Source organism: Aphelocoma coerulescens, chromosome 3 (genome assembly GCF_041296385.1).
Source record: "Aphelocoma coerulescens isolate FSJ_1873_10779 chromosome 3, UR_Acoe_1.0, whole genome shotgun sequence".
NCBI classification, from domain to species: Eukaryota; Metazoa; Chordata; class Aves; order Passeriformes; family Corvidae; genus Aphelocoma; species Aphelocoma coerulescens.
In genome coordinates this window covers 118,378,805-118,404,690 of record NC_091016.1, presented here as the reverse complement: position 1 = coordinate 118,404,690, position 25,886 = coordinate 118,378,805, and the positions used below count along the sequence as shown (strand labels likewise).

General features: G+C 37.8%; 1 protein-coding gene across 4 annotated transcripts in view; it reads left to right on the top strand.

Moving 5' to 3' along the window:
- Positions 1–19,991, top strand: part of ATAD2B (ATPase family AAA domain containing 2B) — a 72,816-nt gene extending 52,825 nt beyond the window's left edge. For 2 of the 4 annotated variants that reach the window (XM_069011694.1, XM_069011692.1), the window contains exons 24-28: positions 2,845–2,982; positions 13,956–14,651; positions 16,259–16,386; positions 17,503–17,631; positions 19,712–19,991. In XM_069011694.1, coding sequence (XP_068867795.1) covers positions 2,845–2,982; positions 13,956–14,651; positions 16,259–16,386; positions 17,503–17,631; positions 19,712–19,753 — 1,133 coding nt within the window. In that variant the 3' untranslated portion in view covers positions 19,754–19,991. The remainder of the gene's footprint in view (positions 1–2,844; positions 2,983–13,955; positions 14,652–16,258; positions 16,387–17,502; positions 17,632–19,711) is intronic. The other 2 variants (XM_069011695.1, XM_069011693.1) reach the window with 2 other exon arrangements.
- The last annotated feature ends 5,895 nt before the right edge of the window (positions 19,992–25,886 follow it).

Genomic DNA, 25,886 nt, shown 5'->3' with positions numbered 1-25,886 from the left:
TTATCAGAAGTCCAAACATATTCCTGCTGTGGGAACAGTGCTCTGTTTACATGAAAAGAGTCTACCTCCATGGAAAAGTTTTAAAGTTTTGAAAGTTGAAAAAGGTTGAAAATCACTGAACTATAACATTAGAACAAAATTTCATGCTGATTTAGGGATTACTGATTTCAATAATTCCAGCTTTACCTTGGCAAGTTGTTTCCTGCTTTGGTATAAAGCTCCATTATTTGATTTCTAGGCTGAATTGGCTGGTCTTAGCTTTCAGCTGCTGGTTCTTGAAATACTTCTGTTGGTAGACTGAGGACCCTTTATTAATAAATTTCTTTGAACTATGCAAATGTCTATAGGCTTTCTCTTCTTCAGGTTAAAATGGATACAGTTCTTTTTATTTTCCTATTCAGTCATGCATGTTTTTGTCTAATTTTGTGCAAGCTTGCAATGTGTGTCTTGAATTGTGGATAAATGCACCAATTGTAATTCGCTGTGGTTGTAAAACAGAGCTAATATAATGCCTTCATTTCTTCTCTGTACTTTTCTATTAGAACTATAAGAATATTCACAATTGTGGCTGCAGTGTCATGCTGTGAGCTGTGCTTGGTTAATTATCCAAGACCCCATGACTGTTAAAGGTTATTGCTTCCGAGGTTAAAGTAAATGTTTTTAAGAGCTCTTTGTTACAGAGAATGACTCTATGGCTTGTATCCCTTTCTTGCAAGTTTGCAAGAACTGGAATGCTGCCCTCCTTTTTGTGACAGTGACCCAGTAATAGATATTTCTGGGGACAAAGCCTGCAGATTCTGTCGAAAGAAGGGCAGTGTCTTAAGTCATAATTAAGGCTGATGGTATCATGCAATGAACTTGTTAAATCAGAAAAAGCAGGTACCATTGGAGTGAGGTGCTGGTAAGTTGGCCTTCAGGTAACAGGTGCGTGATGAGCAGTACCAGTTCATGGGAGAAAACATCTCATAGACAGGAATGGGCGGGATTCAAAGTGGATTCAGTACATTGGCATGGAAACTCTTACAGTGTCACAGGTACTTGCAGGTGACACTTGAAGATGCTTGTGCTTCTGGACAACACTTGTTGGTTTTAGTGACAACTGAGCTCTGCAGTTGGTCCAGCTGTAGAATGTGCAAGGCTAAGATCACTGATGGGATTAGCAAGGAACGCTATCCAAAGCAAGTCCAAAAGACTTGGAATGCATGGAAGAAGCTGTGTTAGATTAACTGTTTATGAACAGAGGAAAATATATCAAGCTCTTGAGGTGTGAGGAAGCCTCATGCTGTAAGGCAAACACAAGGGATCAGGAGTTGTGTCAAAGATTGTGGTGGTGCAGAACACCTGGATGGTAACACTTCAGGAATGTAGTCTTGGCACTGGTCATTGTAATGGATGGAAGGGATGTGAATGCTCTGCCGTTATTCTCACTTTGCTCTGAAGAACATCCTCAGCAAGACAGCAGATCAGGACAATCAGAGTGCATCTGCTCATCTAGAGTTCAACATGTACCTCTTTCAGGGCAGTTTAAGCAAGGGATGAAAAAGGCTAAAAAGCTCCATATCCATTTTCTTCACAATTTTATTAGCAAGTTATTTAGCAATCTTACATAGTTGTGAAATGGAAGGTATTTTCTACATTGCTTTTTTTCCCCAACTTTTCTGGTGGTTTTGTAGGGTGGTATATTTTTTTTCTTTTTTTTTTTTTTTAACACATCTGCTGTTTTTACTTAGTACTGTGACTGGTGAGTGATCTCAAAAGTACTGCAGTGTAACAGGAAGATAAACTGTACAATAAAACTAGAGTCAAACTAGAATTTCTTTTTCCTCTATTACTGAAATGAGGTGCTGTTGTTGAAAGATGTTAAACCTAAGGACAGCAAGTTTTAAGTTGGTAAATTAAGAACTGTAAATAGATTATTGAAATCTGCAACTTCTTGTGGAGACCAGCAAATGAAAAGGTAGAAGTGATAGTTGTTTTGAGTAATGAAATGTGTTTGATACACAGTTTAAAATTTTTAGAATAGTACCTAGATACCTATGCTGTAATTATTAATTGTGAGATGAAGGTTTCTGTGTGAATCTTTTAATTTCTGCATCCATCAGTTTTGGAGCTTCTTGATCACTTGGTTTCAGTTTCTGCTGGAGACATAGTATGACATTTTGAAGACCATTTTAGTGAATGGATAGGAAATTCTAGTTCACAAATACAAAACTTCAGATATGCATTTATATCTTTAAAATGTGCTTAACCAGTATGAAAGTTCGCCTTTTTAGAATTTAATTTAAAAGCCTATGAAGCAGTAGAAGCAATGAGATTGTTATATTATAGGAAGCAAACCATACTTTTTGTTAAAAGCAGAATTGCATTTTCTTAATTTAAGAGCTCATATTGACTCTGAAATGGATCCATTTTACATAACATAGATCACAGTGGCAATACAAGGTTCTTACTCAGGTACTCTTTTTGATATGGCATACAATGCCATTATGAATTGCCACATATTTTTAAATTATCTGTTAAAAATAAGGAAAAAATTGAAATGGTCAGTAAGAATTTACTTGTAGAGGAAATATGGATAGAAGAGTCAATCTTTGGGGACCCAAGTGTGAGAGACAGTCACATTTTTCTAGTCCATCAGAGCTGACAGTTCAAGACCATACAACCAGTAAGTTGTTTTGTCAGTAGAAACCAAATATTCTTGATTCAAATCTTTATTTTGAATGTCCAGCTAAATATTAATGGATGTATTCGTATTGCGGTGTGGTGTTCCAAGTTTCTTCTTTGCTTCAGTTGTTTCCTGCAGCTTGGTTTATTTAAATAGGTATGGTTGTCTTTTGCATGCAGGCTTATCAGTGCCAGCAGAACAGGTAAATCCTCATGGTTCCACTGTACGGAAAACAGAAGCCAGAGTTGAAGAGGCATTTCGGAACAAACAAAAACCCACCATGGCTGTGTGGCCCAACTCTGCAAATAAATGTGCTTGTAAGTACCTCGGGTGACAATTGTGCAAAATTAGAGGTCCTTTCAATGGCAGACATTTGAAATGTGTCTCTACTGCTGCTTACTGATTATCTCCAGAAGTAATTGTAGGCACGAAACACATGGAACTTTAAGAAATATTCCTTTTATGAGTACATAAAATCTCTGCCCAACATGTTGTAAAGAAGCAGGATTTCTAATTTTGTGGTAAAGCATAGCTATTTTTCTAATGCAGTATGAGTATTTTGCATTCTTCATTGTAAAAGACTGTTTTCAGTATGACAGCTCAGATCCAGTAAGAACACCTTTCAGTGGTTTGATGAGTTTTCACGTTTGTTTACTCTCTGTGTATTAGCAGGTAAATACCTCTACACTGCTTAATACACTCTCACATGCACTACATTCAGTCCCTGCCTTTAATACATTCAGTGTCATGCTGAAAGCTAGGGAAGAGATTGCAAATTTAACTGTATTTTCCTTCATGGCAATGGTTTTCAATAGTGAGTAACCATTACTGGAGGATGTTAAGATACACTTCCTGGAGCCTACTGAATTAATCCAGTTAAGTGATCAAGATCTCTAGGGTTGTGAAGTGTGATTGGGTAATCAGAGGCACTGCTAATTATTTTCAAGAGGTCAGTTGATTAGAGCTGGTAAATACATAGCAGGTACTTTCATTATAAAGAATAAGACTATGAGAGAAAGTGAGTATGAGGGACATACTGATAGTTGTTTTTGGCTTTCCTGCTGAAGGTGTGGAGTCCGTTATTAATATATTATTTTTAGCATTATCAATTATTGCTGATTGGTGGCAAACTGAGAGATTTAAGCAGACAAATTTTCCTTTAGGTCTTTGTGCTCTCCTTCATGGTGCTTTTCCTTGATGAGAAATAATTTTCTAGGCATGATGATAACTGCCCAGAGATGAACATTGTTTATATATGAATGATAGTGTTGATGTCAAATGGTTTAATTAATTAGAGGTGTATGATTTTATTTCCCAAAGCTGTAATTTCTTCCGTTAAAGGAATTAAAGTCAACTGTATGGAATTATGGTTAGAATAAATTGTTATATAATAAATTGATGATTTGGATCCAAGCTGTTCTTTATTCATTTGGCAGCTCGTGCAAAAACAGAGAGTGGAGGGAAGGGATTCCAAATTTATTTTTTTCCATTTCCTGTAAAGTCCAGGATGGAGATTCTCCGTCTGGCTGCTCTACAGAGCACTTTGCTGGCTGTGCATGCTGAGCAGCAGACGGTGGGGTTTATAGACCTCCAAGCTGGACATCCCTTGGGAAGGGGGAGAGCAGCCGTTGCTGGTGACTCGGATCCAAAGCAGCTCTGCTACCTCACTCGCTTCCCCTCTGTTGTGGAGGCAGCAGCAGTTGTTTGAAAACTCGAGCTATCAGCTGCAGGAAATTGCCAGTGTCTCTGTGCAAACAACAAAGTTACTGTTAAGGCACTGATCCTGTTGGTATTTTCGTGATCTAGCTTGGAAGGCAAGAAAATTTGAGGCTTAGTGTGTGTGGGACTATGATCAAATGAAAATATGGCTTTTAAGGCTGAGTCTGAAAAAGGTAACTAGTCCAGGAGGGATGTGATGCATCTAGTAATCAGGAGAGAGAACCAGGAATTGATGAGCAATCAGAAATCTGCAGAAAGAATTCCGGTAGTACATGGGCACTCTTGAAGATTGATATGGTCAGTTCAGCAGAGACTGGAAATGAGGAAGAGAAGCAGTCTTAAAAGGGTACTTGGAGGATAAGCTAGAGAAGGGTGAGAGCAGAACTGGGCAGATTGTGGGGAGCTCAAATAGCAGCAAATGAAACTGTAGATTGTGATTGTTTGAATGAAAGAAGTAAGTTTAGAGAAGGGATTTCTAACAGAGATTATTTTAGAGGGAGAATGGAATTTTTTTTATGGTCAAGAAATACTATTTTTTATTTTAAGACTGCAGTGTATTGCACAATCAGAGTAACAAGAAAAATCATATAAGTAATTTAATTCAACAGGATAAAACTGTACTTTTCAGTTAATAATTCTGGAAATACTGCATGTTTTCTGCTGTTTGAACTTGAATTAATTTTTTCCCTTAGAGGACTCTAAGGAAAAAATCACCAATCATAACATTATTTTCTTGGTAAGTTATTACTATTTTTTAGGAGCTTTGTTTTCACAGTATTGTAGAAAATAGCTGCAAAAAGGTTAATTCAGATGACAAACCTGAGAACTCTAAAAGAAATTATTGTTAAGTATCTTCTCTAAAAACAGAGTGGACTGCAGACAGTGCAGCAGCCTGCCCAATTTAAGGACCTGTTCAGGGCGAGTACAGTAGAGAGTGAGAGTTGGGATTGTGTTGGTTTGCTTTCTGAGGTTATATATTTTGTATAAAACTTTATTTAGTTTTTTAGTTGCCTGTTACTTTGTGAATTATTTAATTTTTTCTGATGTATTTTAGGTATTTTGTTAATTGGATTAGACCAGATGGGCTGTTGGAAATGGGGCACACAAATAATTTTTCTGTGTGAAGGCATGGTGATCCATGTTCCTGAGTTACATTTCATCTGCAACTTCCATTTCCCTTGTTGAAGGTACAGCTGCAGGGATTGTGTCTCACAGTATAGATGAGTTTTAAAAGTATTGCCTTACTAGGAGTTGCTGAAAATCTGTTTGGGGAAGTTCTGCCACAATTTAAAATATTTCCATTATCGACTGTGTATTTTGAGAAAAGTGCAGGTATTGTGGTGGGAACTTAAAATGGGACATATGTCAGAAGTCTGATACAAGCAGTTTTATGATTATAGAATCACAGAATTACAGTGGTTGGAGGAACCTCTGGAGATCTTCTAGTCCTGCTCTGCTCAGAGCTGGTTGCTCAAGGCTTTGTCCACTTGTGTTTTGAACACCTCCAAGAATGGAGGCTCCGTGTCATGCCCGGGGAACTTCTTGTAGTGCTTGGCCACAACCAATAATTTATTTATCTTAATTTTGAGTGTCTTGTGTTTCAGGCTGTTCCCATTGCCCCTGGTCACTGCTGAGAATGGTCTTATTTTGTCTTTCTATGGAGCTGTGTGGAAAACAAAACTACCAGCAGTCTGCAGTTTGGTGTGTTTGCTAAATTAAGTGGTTTAGATACATGTTAGCTCATAAAGCATTAGCATCTCTTTAATCATTGGGATCCTGTATAATAAAACTGTATCCAACTGCTCCATTCTGCCAGTAGATGGGGCATGGTTCATTCCATTTTACTGTCTTGCACTTGCTTCCTTTAGTGTTACGTATAAATAAACTCTGTGGGGAAGATTTGGCTTTGCATTCTTATCTTTTTTTTGCAGCATTTAATGATAATATACTGTAGTGATAAACTGCAGATTTTATGTTTTCTTCATACAGAAGATATCTTTTGTGCCATATGATAAATAGCATAGCTGTGAAAATGGCATTTGGAGCAAATAAAGAAAATTTAAATCCTTTGTGTTATGCAAACTATTAAAAATACAAGTTTTATATAAAAGTCATTTTATGAAATATGAAGTAAACACAGTGCTAACTTTTCCCAGTAATTTAAGTGATTAGTGGTCTCTCTAGAAAGAACTGTAGGGATACCAAGCAAGGATCTAAAAAACTATGGCAGAAAATGTTGTTTCTAAATAAGTAATATTTTCTGTGCTTTTTTTTTTGTGTTGGACTTTTTTGGTTGGTTGGTTTTTGGTTTGCCTTTTTCCCCCCCAAATGGTGATCTTCGCTGTCCTATGGAACACTTTGTTTCTGCTGTATCATGGAAAGGCTTTTGTTTTGCCTGGACTACTTTTTAAAAAGATTTTTTAGAAAGAAAAGGTCTTTCATTTACAGTCTTTTCAGGAACCATTTTATTCTCAGTCTTTGTCTGATTTTTATCTGTTTAATGTCTCTTCTTTGACCTCTCTGCTACAGTGGTGTCAGTGATTGCACTTTAGGCTTCTGTGACTGCAGCAATGCTTTATCTAAGGACATGGCAGACCAGGTACCATATGGTTTTGGTTATTTGAACTATTTCTCCCTTTTGGTCTGGTTCTGAGTTTGGATTCAGAAATTGGGTATTGGCAAATCAACAGTCATCCAGATGCTAACATGAAATTCCTAGGAGCTGCTGTTTTGTTGCTTATTCTACATTTGCTGCTCTTTTGTTTTCTGCTTCTGCCTTCCAGATTTGACTTGGATTAATTCTCACTTGATACAGAGGCAAGTACTGTTACTTGATAAACACTATTAAAAAAGATTTTCTGGAATGTGAGGATATCTTTACTCAGAGCTGGGACAACTGTCTCTTTTTGTTTCTTTGTCATTTTGTTCTGGGTAGCGTAGGAGTTGGCATTCTGGATGGGAGTAGTTTGATCTCTTGTATCTGATGCTGTCTTCAACCAGATGCTTTAAAAGAAAGTTGCAAACATTTGAGAAATATTTTTTTTTCATGCCTGAGTTTGAAGGAAATACCAGTGTAGCTGATAATTCCAAGTTGGTTAACAGTTCTTTTAAACCCCATAGGCTTTTTAATTCTTCTAATTTAAAATGAAATTTAGTGAATTTGTGGGAGTTCTAATAAATCTTGACTGCCTGTTCTTTTTTTGGGATGCCATCAAACTTTTGAACTCGGTGATACCTAGTGACAAAGAAATTTTCTTTCATCACTATTAAATACCTGCCTGTTGAATTAATCAAGTGTCTTTTTCCTCTGACAGACGACTAAGTGGGTTCTACAATTTACCTGATCAGTGACTTTTTTATATTCTCTTGTTCTCTTCTTTATAACTCAGTAGTGCAAGATGGCTCAGCCTCTCTTAAGGAGGTGTCCTTGAAAGCATTATCATCACCTTTCTTATAAACATGCTAAAAAGATCTTCTGAAATAGTTTGGGGGTTTTTTCTTTCTAAGTGGTATGCACAAGTGATGTAATAAAAAGCTTTAAGAACACATAGATCCCTTCCTTCCTCTGTTTTGAAAACTGTGGCAACGTTTGCTTTAAGTTGTTTTAAGACGTAATGTTTCTGTCTGCAGAAGTTGTGGATTTTCTTGGGATTATTACCCATTTATTAACTTCAGATTTTGCATCCTTGACAGAGAAACCATCCAGTAGCCATGATTCATTCCTTCTTGTGTTTGTTAATGGCTCTCTTGCAGCAGGAAGGTGTCATTCCCTAGTCCTTAAGAGCCAACTGAAGGTACCAAGGATTTGTACCAAGCTGGAATATTTGCTATTGTACAGAGCTAATCAGCAGAGGGGAAATGAGCAGATCTGTAGAGGTGGAAAGTCTAAAAATTATCTCCACAGGTGACATTAATCTGATTGTCTCTTCTCTTTTGACTTCATTTTCCTCTTTAATTTTCCAGTGTGACTGTCTTGCCATGTGTTCTACTAACATAATTACTCTGGTTTCATGTAAATTATATTTTTATCTTGGTTTCCGAAGAAAATCATACCTGTGCTCTCTGTCCATCTCTGCTCCCCTAATAACTTCTGAATCATTTAGCAGAGTTCAGACAGATTTGACAGGAGTTGAGAGCTGAAAGATTAGGTTCCTGCAGTTTTTGTGAAAATTGGTAGCTGGACAAATTCACGTGTCTACTGCAGGAAAAGGTGATAGATTGAAAATGCTGGTTGAGCAGGTAAAACATGGCATTGGCCAGGCATGGCATGCACACCTCAGAGGGAGTGTGTCCTGTGTCCTGTTCAGCTGGGGTGGGGAGGAGCAGGAGACACTGGGGTAGTTCCACGAGAAATATTGGGAAGAGCTTGAGTGGAGAGAATTACTGGGGATGGTAGGGGAAGGCAGTTGACTGGGGAAGAAAATACTGGGAATGCTGCAGCCAGGATTGATTTGGTACCCATTTCAACTCCTCCTTATGAAACTTGATTCCTCCTTGTTGAGTAGAAATGCCAAGGTTCTTCAAGTATTTGTTTACAAAACATATGCTGTTATCCTAAATATGTGAAGTTGTTGTATGCAGTTCTTTTCATGTGTTTGTCAGCTCTCTGCCTTGAGTGCCCTCCATCCTAGGTGAAAAAAATTACGTCTTTTAGGGATTAGTTCCACAGTCACTTTAAGCTGGTAAAACTGCAGGTCATTACTAAAGAGGCTGTCTTGCCTTGTCACTGGTGGCATATTTCCACCGTGTTGCCTGTGGCAGCACTGTCATTCATGAGTTGGAAAGCTCAACCAAAGATGTTGAAAACTAACCCAGAAAAAAATCCAGCAACCTAACGTTTCAGATGGATTTAGTTCCCTTATCTGTTTTACTGCAGGAACAGTAGTGCCGGCACAAATTAGACAGTGGAAATGCTATAGCTGGCTTTGGAGGGAGAAATGGCTTTGTTAGTGGAAGCTGGCACCTCACTTTGCTTTTTAAGCCATTGTGGAACTGTGATCTGTTCTTTCGTGCTGCTTATCTCTGGCTGCAGTTTGGGACTTTGTGAGTAGAAACTCCAGAGACTTTCAAGTGGACTATTTAGTGCCTCTTGGTAAGGAATGTGGAGCTACTGGAAGCAGCTAAATTACTGTGGCAGGTACATAGATATCCTGGATGATGCATAAGAGAGTTTAAGTTGCTGGTTATAAGTGCTTTCTCAAGGCTTTGAGTTACTTTGCACACAAGACAAGAAAGGTGTTGAGGATTTTGATCATGGAAGAAAAACTTAAAACATGTCAATTGCTTTAAGTGGTTCTTGATACTGAACTAGACTGAAAATCTAGATCCATGGTGAACTTGCTTGCCATGAGAATCTTCTTTGGGTTTTAATCCTCAGGAATTCTTCATGAAATAAAGTAACAACAGAGAATTTACTGTTTGATGGATGTCAGTTTTATCATTTACTGACAGAGGAAGAGGAGTCACATTCTCTGATGAGTTTTAAGCAGTGTGAAAGCATGGAAGGGTCTTTTCTGCTGTGTATAAAATGAACTTGTTAGCATTGAATACTGTGCTGCACTCACTGTACTGTAGTAGTCAAACTACAGAAATTTCAAGAGAAAGATCTCTGCTTTGCTGCCTCTTATTAGGGCTCTTTGCACGTTAAGGGAAGCAGACTTGCTTGTTAATAATTGACAGTCTTTGAATCATGTAATTATGTCTGCTTTATTTTCCAACTGTTAACTTTATTTCTCTGTAGTCTACAGTTTTGTCACTGTGCTGCTGGATTTGGGGGACAGCAACAGTGCATACCTCAGCTCTGAAGCTTCTGTACCATTTACCCATGTTTTTATGATCTCATTTCCTGAGACCATACTAAACAGAAAGGTCACAATTATGTCTAGGTCTTGCAGAAATGCTTCAGGAAAGTGGGAAGGAGTTGAATTTTTTTGGTTCAAATTGTTTAGGGTTTTTTTTGTTTGTTTGTTTGGTTTTTACTATCACTTTTTTAATAGCCAAGAACGGTGCTCTGCTCTGGACAGGGTTGGTGCTTATTTCACTAGATGTTGTCATTACTTAGTGTATCTGACTGGAGGATCTCCAAGCAGCACCTGTCAGTGGGCAAGAATTCAGAATTTCTGAAAGTCTGCTACAAGTTTCATTTTACTTAACAGACTAGTCCTTCTGAAGTAAGGACAGTACAGAATTTCTTTTTAATCACACCTAGGGGAAATGCTGTCTGCCTTGTTTATGGGTCTTTCAAATGACTCTGAAATTGTCTTAACGTAGGAATGGAAGAACTGAGACACTTCACCTACTGCTTAAAAAAATGTAGAGTAAATTTGTATTCAGGATTAGTTGCATTGTATTACACAGCACTTTAAAAAATGCTGTCTGCATAGATTGTGCAGCTTGAGGGAAAAACGAGCAGGGGAAATTTGGTTTTGATACCAACTTCATGTGAACCCAAGTGAAATGTTAGGCGTGACTTGTGGTCAGACAGATACTTACTGTCATTAAAAATGCTTAGTAGTGATTCACAAAAAAGCAAACCAGACAGAAGCTAGAACTGAAATTAAGATCCCTTTGGCAAATCTGTAGAGGTTATGTGAAGATTATAGAATGAACAGTTGGCCAATTTAAAAGGCAAGTGAATGTATTCATGTGTGAATAATTGGTATTATAATAGTTTGAGTTAGAGAAACTCAGTTCTATAAAGCGGAACTCTTCTGACAATAGTATTTCCACTGCCTCTGGCACAAATAGTGCCAAAAGACTGGGTATCAATGGGGAGTTTTCTGATGAGTAGTTTTAAAGGAGTAATTGAAAAGGTGTTAAGGCGTTAAGTTGCAATTGTTTGTACTTGCTCATTTTTTAAACAAAGTTCACCTAAAGTTTTTCTTCTGTAAATAGCTGTCCCATTCTGTTACCTACAGGAAGCTGATAGTGTATCATGAATCATACTGTCTAGAAAATAAAACGTTTTGCATTCTGCTCTTGATAGTTTACAGTCTTCTAAAACATAAACGTTAAGGTAGCAGCAATCTGTTAACCCGTTAGTTCTTCCCCCCTGGGCCTTTAGTTTTGCATCAGTTTTACCCTGTGGTAGCGCCTTCATCCTTTTTAATTCATATTCAACTGTCCTGCAGGATTCAGAGATGTATTTTACTGCTTCCTGCTTCAAATGGCAGTTTCTCAGGTCCATAATACTCTTGCAGTAGTGCCTTTTTATTTCCAGTAAAAATAAAGGGAACCAGTATCGGTGATGAAATCTGGTGGCAGTGTCTACAATTTGTCACATGGTTAACACTTCTCTTTCTTGTACCACCCTCTTAACTTACCTGGGGGAATTAAGCAGAACAGAAAGACTGGTGGTCAGTTTTGTTTTTAAATGTTGTATTCCTTCCCCAACTTTTCACTCATTTAGAGGCTTGGCTGTCTGTGTGAAAGAAAAATTTGTGTAGCAATGTTTTGGTTGCTAAGGATCTGGAACCAAAATTTCCTCTCTCATCCCAAAAGACGTTGCTGCCTCACTTTTTGTTGTTGCTTTGTCCTAATTAAAAACAGCAGTAAAAAACAACACACACAATGTTTGTTCAAAAAGTAGTGCATGAAACATTGAGCTGGACTTGCTGACTCTCATTTGGGAAGACTTGAAATTTAATGAGATGGGTAACACAAGGATTAATTCCATTTTGCTTTAAAGTGATATTTCTCTCACAGCTAAGAATTTTAGGAATGTACTTGTGTGTTTAGGCAAATTATGGATTCTCATCCCAGGTGGAACTCACAGTGTGGACAGAAGGGATGCCACCAGTGAAATATTTGAAGTACAATTCACTGATTTAAAAGATACCAAATATATTTGACAATATATCTGATATATCTGTCTGAATTACAGCAAAGTCAGCCTAAAGGCCAAAATCGGTGTATCTTAAAAAATTTCAACTTACTTACTTATACATTTAGGATGTACTAGATTTCCTTTAAAGACTTTTACTCTCCTGTGTTTTATTTACCCATCTTTGGAGTTGCACTGAGGCTTCACCCATTGTCTAATAGAGGATTATTTTATTGTCTGTAAGTTTACATTTCGCTGTTTAGTTTCGGATTTTCTGATTCAGTGATTAATGAAAATCTCTTGCACAATCTTGGGGAAAAAATACATGAACTCCTGAAAAGTTATGTGAGTAGGTTGTAGTTCATCAATAAGTGTGACACTGACTGTAGAAGTCATTATCAAATTGTGAATATAGTTGGAGAAAGGGGATTTTTTTTCCCCCCCTCAGATCTTGCAGTTCTCCATAAAGATTATCTGTAACAATAAATACAGGTTCCAAGTGAGACTTTTTACTGCAGTGTGATTGTATCTTTAGATAGCTTTAAAGCTAAAAGGTTAAGATTTATTCCTAATGTAGTGGTTAAATTACCTGCTTACATACAGCACTCATGGGGAGAGGTTCTGAAGTACAACTGTGCTTCTCTGCGTGTCTGTGAATTAATTCCCAACACTTGTACCTGCATAATGCTTGTATCTTCAAAGCAAGATCTTTGTAACTGTGTGTGATTGGCAGACACAGGTGTAGGACTTAATACCCCACAAAACAAAGTAACTTACAAATACAAAGAACATTATGGAGGTGCTCAACATAAGAATTCATTTTGAAATGGAAGGAAATTTGTCAGTCTCTGGTTACTATTGGCTGTGATTTTCATTTATAGTCAATTGGCCACAACTTCAGCAATTTTGCAAAATTAGAACAGTCTTCATCATTGCTTGAATTTGAACACAGAAGCTTCACTTTTCCCAAGTGTCTTCCTTGATCTTCTGAGCTTTGTGTAGTGCTCTTGAAAAGGATGTTGACAATAGCATTAGGTTTGAATGGTCTTCCTTCTGCAATTGCTCATCAAATTACAAATGTGCCCCAAAGCCTTTTTTAGGTCAGTGTATCTGTTAGTTGTATTTCACTGCAGATAGCTTAATAAAATAAAATGACCTTCTGAAAAATAGTTTATTACGTAATTTTTCAAAGGCACAGAAAATACAACTAAGAAATAAGAAAGAGTAAGGATGCAGAAATAATGAAAAAAGGATCACATGCCTATGTTGCTTTAAGTTGAGTAGCACAATATGGCCCTCACAGCTGACCGTGGTTGGAATAATAGGTTAGAGGTTTCCTTGTGGCCCTTCCAACCTGAATTATTCTGTGAATCCCTAGATTGCACTTTCATTTGTTTTATTGTATAATCATTTCAGATCACTGAAGATCTAAAAAGGGAGAATGAGAATAACTGTCTTTAGACTCTGCATTACTCAAATGAGAATGAGTTCCACATCATTGCTTAGCTGTTTTAAGTAGGAATTGCTTGTTTCCATAGTTTAGGAATTGAGTGTCTTGACTGAGGGTCCACTCCTTATACTTCTAAAATTCCGTGTTACCTCTGATTTGCTCACACTGAAATCAACAGACAGCTTATTTTTCCTTGAAGTATGAAGATATTTGATTGCCTCACACAGCAGCATATTCTTATATCCTGGTCTCTTTACTGAGGGGTACCTGTGCATCTAAAAGTGTTTGTTTGTTTTCAGTTCGAATACGGAGAAAATCGAGACGGCGCTCGCAGTGGGGCAAAGGCATTATTAAGAAGAGGAAAGTCAATAATTTAAAGAAAGATGAAGATGATGCAAAGTTTGCTGACGATGAAAATCATGGTGAGGACAGTAAATTGCTGGAAAATGGAGAGCTAGAGATCAGTGCTGACTGCATTGAAGAGAATGGAGAGGAAACAGGAGACCTCTCTATGACAAATGATGAATCCTCCTGTGATATTATGGATATAGATGCAGAGCAGAGGCTTAACAATGGGACATCAGGAAAGGAAAACAATTTTGCATCCACAGAAGAAGAGAGCTCAAATGAATCCCTGTTAATAACTGACAGTGTTACTCTGGGTGCTGAAAAGGAATTAAGGAAGGACTCTACATTGAAAGGGGATTGTGTGAATGGAGAGACATCTGTACACAGCTCTGAAGGTGTACCTGTTTCGGCCTGTCATAATGGTAAAGTAGAATCACTTGATGCTGTTTCACCCTGTGAAAACACTGATGGGTCTAGTAACAAGCAAAAATCTTTATCTGAAGATCAGCCAAAGGAGAAAATGGAAGCCTCCAGTGAAAGTCAAGGAACTGATCTGGTGAAAGCTGAGTTACCACATTGCAGCAATAATGAGAAAACACTACAGAGCACAGACATTGAAACTAAAGATGCTGAAGCAGATAAAGAAGGTATAACTTGTTTTCAATGTTTCTGTCTTTATCTCAGTGTCTAAGTTAATGTGTGTATTTTTCACTGTAATATTTTATTAATTGCTGACTATTTATTTGAAACTCTTAGTATGCTTACAGCATTTAATTCCACATAGAAAAATCAGAAGTGCACTCTTGACTTGCTGTATTTTTATCTTAGGCAAGAATGTGTATCTTCATACTAACACTAATATACTCTGTTTATATTTGTCAGCATTGTGGGAAATAATGTAAATACTGAGATAACATTAAAACAGTAGTTATATATTCAAAAATATTATAAATTGAGATAAATACAATACATGTTTTGGTCTGTATATCCTATCTGATTTCTATTTTGATCTACGTAATAGATACTGACTTACTCTGTTAGAGAATACAATAATAGTATCATTGACATTGGATAAAAAAGCATAGAAATACAGAATGTATTCCTTTAAAAACTTGCTCGTAGCAAAAGCTGAAGCAGTTTAACTCATAGCAAAAGCCAGATAAACTGTTGTTTATCTGTTGGAGAAGGTATCTGGCTTTGGAGTCACAGTGAACACAGTAACAGTGGAGGAAAAAGATAAGAGAAGGAGAAGGAAAATCCTGGTGGTGTATAAAAGAAGGGGCCATGTCCTTTGAAGACAAGAGAGATAGTTTCCTCAGGGAACAGAAATAGAAGCCTTATGCATGATTGCCTTTTTAATGAGCTTTTCAGAATTATCTAAAAGAATGAAATCTTTACTTCAAAAGTAAGTGCTGAGATTTACAAAGTAAATGAGCTTTAATGAGATATCTGAATTATGAGAAGATTACTATGTACATGTTGGCTGTGTTTGTACATACATATTTTCTCTAAGGGTAAGTAGTAGAGTACAAGAAAGGTCCTAGGAATATCACAAGAAGAGCATGATGTGTTAAGAGTATTTACATTTCTGAATTTGGTAGGTGAATTTTGTATACTTTAGGATGGTTACAATGGCAGGGGTCCTCAGAAGAAAAGACATTTTAAATAGTTGAGGAGAAAAATGAGTGAATGAATGTAGGGAGAGAGTAAGGAGATATGAAAATATTTTGTTCTTTGCAACACCATTGGTCAATAGCTTGAATACAAAGGTGGAAGAAAACAGAAATGTGTAACAAAAGCATGAGGATTTGGGAGTAGAGCAGATGTTGGAATACTGTGGTGATGAAGACATGGGATGCTTTAGAGAGAAAAATGAAGATTTGTTTCACTTGAGCAGAAAGAATTTCAGCATTTGCTTAGTATCTGATCTTGTCTTAGAAGCTGTTTAATTTGTTGTTGCTGTTGAATAGTAAGATACAATGAGAACTCTTAGTGGAATTCAGTTTTCATTCAAAGTTGGCACTTTGGACTTGGGTTTTAAAGATTTCCAGTTTTGTGTGTGTTTCTGAACTGTGGGTTTGTGCACCTGTAAACATTCAGAATTCAGCAAAGCTGATTAATAATTTGCACTGCTACAATCTTGCTTGATTCAAAACAACCCAACAAACTAAACAAGCAAAAAGCAAGCTGAAGTGAAGAAATAGGCTGCATTTTGTGAGACTCACAATCCTGATAATTGTTTTTCAAATTACAGGTATATTCAAAAGCAAGAAAACGCGAAAAGTCGCTGTGGAGCAGTCAAAACCCACAAGTTTGGAGCAGGTTCCAGAAGAACCTTTGGATCCCTTACCCTCTGTTGTTGTTGACCATGACAGACTAAAGGTAACAGAACTGAAAAAATAAGTTGAACTGTTAATGGACTCCATGAAAAAAGCTTCCTTTCTTTGTTCTGAAGCAATATTTGCTTTGACTGCCAGCAAGTATTATGATGGCAGTGACTTTTGGAAATGATTTGTCAATCAGTGTTTCTTGGATGAAAAGTTAATAAAACTACTGAATCCTTACTGTCCCATCATTACTACCCTTATAATCCAGTAATGACACAGCAGTCCACTATTTTAATTGCCATTTTTGCCAGTACTCATATGTGTTAATTGGCCATGTCAGAGCTGCTGGGTGCCTGGTAATTGGGAGCTAACATCATCTTTTCCTGTGTAGGTATACTTGGTGGAGAAAACTTAGTGGATTGGAAAGGAAATAGGATTTTGTGTTGATGTTTTGGCATCATAGACTGCTAATTAATTTTCTTTCCATTTTTTTAACCAAAATTACAATAAAATTTGCTGTCTTCTGTTGTAAAAAGTAGCTTGACCTACTATGACCTGTGAAATTTAGATCCCATTTTCTGTGGAGTACAGATGATAATCCCTTTGGAAACAACAGAATTGTTTGACAGGGAAAAAAAAAATCTTAAATGTCACTCTTTGCTACTATGTAAAATACTTTCACCTTTGTTATGAGAAATTTTACATGTGTTGTGTCCTCCTTCCACGCCCTTCTCTTATTTTTTTTTTTTGTTTGTCAACATTTTGTGGAAGTCCAAATATGTTTTCATGTGGTGGTGGTTTTTTTCCTGACAGTTCTTAAAAATGTCTGCTTTAGCCATCAAGGCAGGATTAGCTTTATTGCAATTAGTGTCCAAGATGAAATAGGATGAAGTAGCATTCCAAAAGAACAAATACTGCCAGCTATACTGAGTAGAAGAATTTTAAGACAAGAAGAAAAGTATGGGTATAAGCAGAGAAGTGAAAAGAGACATTGAGTCCTTTTTGTATAAATATTGAAGCCTTGCTGATACCTAGGTGTGGTTCATTTCATTTGTATGTATCCCTCCGAAGGAGGACTTCAGAAAGATATTTCATTTCTGATTTGTCCTTAAAAAAATTTTAAAACTGCTTATAAAAACCCTCTTAACTTCACCTTCTGTTGTTCCAACAGAAACTGCTTGATTTGGTGGTTAAGAAAAGTGACAACCTGACTGTTGACCAACTTGAGAGATTGTATTCACTCCTCAGTCAGTGCATCTACAGACATCGTAGAGACTATGACAAATCACATCTTATAGAGGTGATGTTGTACAGCTTCTTTTATTCTTTATCTGAACATTGTGAGAGATAGGCTTTTCAAGAACTGTTAATCTGTCAATTTACTGTTCTACTAGCAGGCAAAACTTTTAATAGACTTTGAAGAAGGTATCTATAAAAAGAAAAAAGTTTAGTGTAGTAACTTAGAAACTGGAGGTTGTTTCTAATAATGTTTTCCTCAAAAGAGGATTAAGAATTTAACCTAAAAGGGAGGGAAAAGAGGAGAGAATAGAGCAGTATGAAAAGCACATGCTAGCAGAGTAAAATGGAATAGGAGCGGTCTCCATGTTTGTGGCATGACTGACAGTGCATGTAAAGTGGTGATTTCATAAGCACCCTGACCTGGCATTGCTGCAGTGGCCCTTAATTGTGTTGGTGTAACTAGGCCAAAACCAATTACCCCCTCTGCTCCATGCAGTATGCCAATTCTGACTTTCATATAAGGCCTTAGAAGTGTGAACACTGTAGATCAGTAAGCACAGCCTTGGGAAGGTCAGTGCAGCATGGTGGAAGCCAGGTGTCTGCCTTGCTGTCATCCTGTGCCACTGAAGTGTTTGCTCTCTGAGGCTTCCTGTACATGAAGAGCAAGTTGGTCATTTCACCACTTGCACAGGCTGATCCTGACTCTGGATGTGCATTCCCTCTGTCACCACTGTTCTAACTGCAGAGGAGTTTGGATCAGCTTGCTGATTCAACTGATAACCAGCCGTGCTGAGAAAAGGACAACAATTGCTACTTTCCAGTTGGATCACTGAGCACTAAATATTTTTCTCCATGAATAATTTACAACAAAACCTGGAAAAGCCATAGTGTGGGTTTTTGTAGAGTTCCTGCAGAATATTTTTCAAACCATTTTCATGCCATTCCTCTGCCATCTTCACCTAAAAATGTGTTGAAAGTCTGTGCAGGATATTAGTTAGATTAAAAAGGCCTTTGTCCAGCAGGGCAGGAGTGTGTGGAGAGCAGTCTTTACTTTGATGATCCAAACCGTGCAGAGATGTGGTTACAGCTGGGTCACTGCTGCAGTGACCGCTGTCTTCAGCCCGGCCAGCACCTGCGGTGTGCGGCAGGAGTGGGAGCAGCCGAAGGCAGCTTTAAAGCTGCTCCTCTGAGTTCAGCTCTGCCCAGGGGCGCTGAAGCCCCAGGTGCTGGGGCTGTCAGCAGCCCTGACTAGGGAGAAGATAAAGATTGTGGGGAGGCTTGCCTCTGGATACAGCTTCAGGTTTATTGCCCAAAGGGAGTCTGAGGAGCACCAGCACACACCAGACCTGTGCAACAACTTATAAAGGGACATGTTACAATGGGCATGGCCCGACAGGGGACCAATAGTGGTCTTTGGGGGAGGGATATGGACAGGGATAGACATTCACGTGGAGCAATAGTCTCAAGGGGTGGAGGGAAAGGGATCACATGCCCCAATCGGGCGTCGAGGTTTCAGGGATTTCCAGAGGGGAGGTATCAGAAGGGGCAGGATCTCAGGGGATTGACAAGGACCATATAAGGGTATTTAGGGCGGGCTTAGGTGATGGACACCGAACTTTCAGGAATAAAGGAGGGGTTTGGGTGATTGATGCAGAACCAACTGGAACAAGGGGAGGAGAACAACCATATAGGGAGCACTGGGGAAGCAGCTAGAGTTCAGGGTGTACAAACTGGGAATGGGGGCAAGGGAGTAACCGGGTTAAACCATTAAAACATAGAACCACATCACCACAGGTCACCAACAGCATAAGTGTGAAGTAAGACTTGAATTCATGCAGTGTGCCACTGCAATGCTATCCTAATATATATTGAGCACCTTAATTAGATAAGTGACCCTAATAACCCTTGATTTTCTCATGGACTGTCATAGTAGAGTGCTTTTCTGCATTAATACTCCTTTAATGAATTCCCTCTTTTATCATATTTTTCTAGCAGATAGCAGCTAATAAATGGAAACATCTGTTTTCATAAATTTATTTGTTCATATTAGAAAAAGTAACACAGTAAGTGCTACTACGTAAAGTAACTCTATTTCTGGCTCTGTGTATTTATGAATAGTTAATGGTCTGTGTCTCTTGCAGGAGATGGAAAGAACAGTTCATGTGTTTGAAACATTCCTGTGAACTCGTCAAGATGGGTGGGTTTATCCTCTCAAACTGCTCATGGGAGAGCAGTCCTCTGAGCCATTCAGTTTCCATTTGCACCAAGTATGTGCAGAGCCTTGGTCTTAAGTGCTCTCTCTTTCTGTTGAATTTGGTGCTATTGTCTCAGGTACCTGAAACCAACCAGCCTACAAGAACCAAACGGAACTTCATATAGTTGTATCTGATATAAATAAAGAATACAATGCCACAGCTTGGAGATTTTTGGTGCTACAGAAACTGTTCTCATTCCTGCTCTTGTTCACTCTACATGCATTATCTTTGGGGAAACTTCAGGCAAAGTGAAGACCAACACATACAAGAGGACTGGAAAGAGCAGATCTAAGTTGAATATTTTTAAACAGGCAACCTTTTTTTAATTTTTTTTCCAATTTTTCTCTTCTCTGGGGTTATGGACAAAAAAAATCTGTCCTAAAGAAGGCAGTGATGCATTGTGGTAGGAATCTTGAGTAACTGGATGTACAGTAATTTGAACATGAGGCTCTCTAGAACTGCCTTTAATGTGCCTTTTAGTCAATTGAGAAAGATAAGGCTAAGCAATTTGTTTGGATTATAGCAAATGGCAATGTTAGAAAGCTGTCTGCAGAATGAAGATCTCCAAAAGGACGAATTGTATTCTCTTCATTGGATGGCAACCAGTATTATGGTTCTATAATGCCTGTCTTACTCTACAGAACTAAACTAAGACACACTGAAAAAGCCACATACTTTACCAAAATGGTGAAATTCCTTTTTCATTGGTATATATTTTATTTTAGAAACAAGTTACACAGTGAAACTCTTCTGTGTTGCTAAAAATGAAGCATTTTCCCCCCCATGGCCTTGTTTTTCTCTAAGGAAAGCAAGGTTAATACTGGCAGGTTTCATTGGGAAGGTCTGTGTTTGTAATATAGCTTGGACTGTGCAGTGCAGGTAAGAAGACACTAGAGTTGGTCAAAGTCCTGGAGCCCAACCTCAGTTGAAAATAAAACTTCTCTTACATTTCACAAGTTGTTCTGTGCAAAGCATTGTTACTGTTGGAAGGATTGGGGGAGAGCCTTTTGAATCCATCTGTTCTAAGAGTTCTCTGGGTTTGAATTGTGTAGTTCAACACCTTTCCTTTCTAGCAACTGGAGAGAACAGTGTAGGCAGTTTTTATGTTTTATCACAAGCTCGGTATTAGAACATTACCTGGGCTGGTTTATTTCACACCCGTGTGGAAAGTGTTCTAGAGCAGTTGGCTGGTGTTCCCATCCTGAACCATTCATTGTGACTGTCCCTACGTAGCTGCAGAAGTGTCTGTCCAGAAATATGCAACGCAGTGTGATTAGTTTTTAATTAGAGAAAACAGACTACTGCAGAGATACTGAGCTACCTCAGCTTTTTGTATTTTAGTTACCAACAGTGTTTATGGAGGACTGTAATCACGCTGCTCCCGTGTACAAACCCAGGCTTAGGGACTTGTCTCCACCTCTACGGCTCATCCCACGGTAGTGCTGCAGAGAGAGAACACATGGGCCTTGGGCTACTGCAGTAATCCAAAGTGCTTTGTCCATTATGGTTAAACATCAGTCTCTCTTAGATCTTTTTCTCCCCTGGATGCCACTGTTTTTCTTCATAGGTAATGGCAGAAAAAGGTTTTAAGCATTCATGTACATCTAGTTACACCTAAATGCAACCCATGCAGAAACACTGTATTTTTTAGGTGGGAAAGTGCGATTAAAAACAACAAAAACAAACAGAAAACACATTTTGAATGAGATTCTTTGATCTCAGATTTGATTATGGGATTTTTTTCCATGTTTCATTTAGTATTTATTAGCATCATACCTGTTTGAGATATTTATGTGTCTGGTACATTAACAGCATTTTGTATTTTGATGGAAATTGTTACAAACTTTAAGATTTGATTAAATGAAATGTAGCAGATTTTTTGTAGCAAGTTTCTGATAAAAGGGTTTTTTGCAAGTCTCAGGTTCTTGCTGCAGAATTTTTTAAAAATATTTATTCCAGTTTCACTTACTCAAAGAAGTTTTTGTTCAAGTAACAGCAGCACTTGTGGAAGATAAAACTGCATTCATTTTTAAGAAGATAATAAATTTATATAAACTAAAATAATTGAGAATTTTAGTCACCAGTGAGTGTAAAAAGCAAGTTTAAGCTGATGCCTAGCATTAAAAATGGTTCTAAAAGGTCAGGTTTCTAAAGGAAAATTTATACTGTCAGTTGTTGATTGGGAAAAATCTTTAAGAGGCAACTTTACTAATTAAGGAGCTGCCATATTGTTTTAGAGAAATGTAGCTAATATCAGATGTTCTAGTGGACAGCTTACCTAAAAGGATATACTCGCCTTCTTAGCCCAAATAACCACACTTCAGTTTTTGTTTTCCTTTACAGATGTCTGGTGGTTATAGAGTTAAAACAGCTGTTAATCTATCCATGTGGTCTAAACTTGTTTACTCTTTGTATGTTTTTAATTTTTTTGCTACATAGCACTGGCAAGAGTTTGTACAAATTGACCTCTCTTCCTTGTTTCTTGTTGTGAAAATTGCAAATAAACTCCTGTGTGAGTCCTTGTGCTGGACTCTATGGAATATGGCCAGCCAGGAGGAGGAGGTTTCCCTGGGGGGCTGTCTTGGAGTGATAGAGTTGCTCTTGGTGAAGTTGATGGCTATGGAGTTAACTGTATTTGCAAGCTTGAATCTCACCTGTGATTATTTTTTTTGGTTTTGTTTTGTGTCCTCTGTATTGTTACTTGATTTCGTCATATGCCAATGTATTTATAGGATTACTGGGTTTTGTAATATCTTGTCTTCCTTTTTTTTTTTTTTTCCTAATAAGTTGGTGGGTCAGCACTGGTTTTCCCTTCAGTCTCCTGAATGGCAGGTCCTGCAGCTGATAGTCTTTTATTTTGGTTTTGTTTTATTTTGTAATCACAACATAAGCTTGAATTTGGGCTTGTACTTGCATCTTTTGTATCTTGTACATTGGGTTATTTAGACATTGGGGCGTCCTGTTTGGTTTCATTAACGTGTGTCTACTTTGTGGATTAAGTAGACTTCCTTCATCAGCTATGGTATATTTTGGATTCTATAGTTTTATTCATAATTGTGTTTAAATTGATGTTTTTGCATTTTGACTTCATTTTACGTTAGTTTGAAGTAAGTTATTTAATTTTTTTGAACTTCTGGAAATTTTGAACATTTTACTGTAATTTGTAATATAACTGCTGTGAAATACTTGAATAAAGATGACAAGAAAACACAGCTTTAGCTCCTTTAAAAATGTATTTAAAAGAAATGCTGCCTCCTGGCTGATAACAGTCTTTTCCTTACCAGACATCTTTGGTTTTGCAGTTTAGATGTGACACTTTGGGATCTTGCTGTGCAGTTATTTTGAGTAGTTTGGTCCAGCTTCTGCTTTCAGTGTTTGTCCGTTAGAGAAATGGCTTCCAATTAGAGTTTTTTTAAGGAAAGGCTCTTTCCTTTCTATTTATCATATTTAGCAAAGTTGTTCTTACAACTTTGGGTTGTTTGTTTTTTGTTCTGTTTTTTTGTAGATGAACCCTTGAGGTGTAGGACACAGATCACACCTGGACATTTTCCTCTTTTCCTTTCTGTGTACCTTGAACTGTAGGGCTCCTGGGCAAAAGAGTAGTTGAGGACGGGGTAGTAGTAGCTTAACTTTATGTCTGACTCCAATTCCACTTTTATATGCAGCTTTGAAAGCACAATTAGATACAAAATTTAATACCTGTTGTGTAATAATGAAGTTGATTGGTGAGAGCCTGGGCTCAGCACGGGCAGATGTGTTTTGACCTGAAAGGCCTTGCAGGTACCAGCACCACACTTGGGTTTGCAGTCTGAATAAAGGAAGCAGAGTGTGAGGTCTTCAGGTCTTGTGTCTCTCTGTCTTTCACGAGTGGGGATGGCCATGTTAACAGAGAATAGATTCAGGTCCAGTGGCTGTAAAAATAACCAGTCAAAAGAGACAAAATATTTGGGAACTGACAAAAGGATTCTTGTAAAGATACTTAGTGAACTTCAAGTGGCACTTCAAAAGCATGAATTAGTGAGAAATAGTTAGGGTGGGTGTTCCTAAAGCCTTAGTAGAAGCTTGTGCAACACTCATATTTGTCAAGTGTTCACTGCTTAATGCTGCTTCCTTCTGCTGTTGGTTTCTGCCTTGAATGTACTTTTGAAATGCAATTTCCCGTATTTTCTTAAATTTGCAGTGCTGCACATTCTCTGTTTCCTCCTTAGGCTCTTCAGATAATTTATTTAAATAAATTAAAAATGAGAGCCTTTTCTTCTGGATCTTGGGTAGGATTTGGACTTGTAATATATGGGGTTTTAAGCCAGCACTGCATGTGAATAAATTCTGCAAGCTAAATCAGTAAACTTATGAACTGATTAATGAAGCCAAACACTTCGGGTTTTTTTTCCTACTCCTTTTTTGCTTCACTTATGGTCATGTAACTATTATGTAAAAATGAGGGATTGTAAACTTTAGCACTAATTAATTCAGCCTCATTCCATTTCTAGGTGAGTCATTTTTTTCCAGTGTGAGCATTTGCATAGGGAGTATATTTTGGTTGAGCCCACTGCCAGTAGATGGTTGTGACTACTATGAAATTCCATTTATTTTAGAATTGCATTTGAGTTATGCTATACTTTTATATCAGGAAAAATCCTTTTCCTTTTAAAACTATGATAAGCTGCAAAGATTTAAAATGGATTCATAATTTTTAGTGGAATGGTAGTCTGAACCTGGCCATTTGCATTGAGGTTGGCTGGTCTGGAATGCTGATGTGGAATAATGCTGCTTTCAAGATTGAGGTGCAAAAGGTGATGTGGTGTTTGAAGGCTCCTCACATCCAGTTACAGGGGTGGGGCAGGTTGAGGGGCAGAGATTGTTCAGGCTCCACATGTGGGGTGTCAGTGATGCAGCACCCAGGATACGTTGGCCAACAGATGAAGTGGGGTTGCTTCTGCTGTGTTGGACTCCTCTGGTTTGCTGGGTTTGCTTTCATCTTTCAGCACTCAGGATTTTGGCAGAGTACGTGTGAGAAATGTACAGGTCCCTTGGACTGGGTGGCTGCTGGGAATGCTCACACCATTTTGTCATCCTGGCTTTGTGTGGACACGAGAAAACTCCTTCGCATCAGTGTAAAATCTGATTTGTGCCATAAACCAAAGATGCTTGACTGTTTCTACATGAAAGTAGGAGTTTGTAGAAGATGACCTGTCCACTTTGGGACTCTGGATTGGGAGGAAGGAAAGACTTGAGGTCAAGTTTCAAAAGGACTCCCTTTGAAGTATTTATTCATCAAAGAGAGTGAAACACATTATACAGGATTAATTCATCCTAGAAAATATGTTGAATTTGGACTAAATTAGTTTTCTAAGAAGGAATATCTGTGCTGTAGAAGGAAAAGAAAATAATGTTTTAGTTAAGAACCTGTTTGTCATCTCCAAAGCCCCAGCTAGAGTTTTGTTGTAAAGATCTGGCATTCTCTTGCTGACTTTGTTACACCTTGTAGAATCCCCTCTGTGTGGAGGCTGCCTGGAAGAACAGTGATACCTGATTTTGGTGATAAGGAAGGACAAATTGCTAATATATTCTAGGTTTCTAATGAACATAATTTTGACTTAAGTTTTGAAGTGATCCCCACTGTATTCTCTGTGACATGACAAAAGGTTTAGTGAGGTAAAGGAAACGTTAACATGGATAGTCACATGTTGTATGTGACTACTAACATCAGTTTAGTAGTAAATTACTGTTTTCTATAGACATTTGAAGTATCATAGATAAAAGCATGTAAGACTACATTTTCATCAAGCGCTGGAGATTTAACTGGTTTAAAATTCATGTCTCACCTTTATACTGGGGTTAGACTGCTTCAGAGTCTTGCTCTAAAATCTAAAGCGTGTCCAGCAGGCAAAAAGCTTTTTTTAAAATTAAAAAGCTTCCTTTCCACAAGACTCGGAGGACAGCCATGAAAGCACAAGCTGAACATAAATTTTACACTGTTAATCTTTTCAATGCATGAGAATAAATTTTGGAAATGGAAATGAGCTGACATCTAATGATGATTTAAATGTTCAGCAATTTG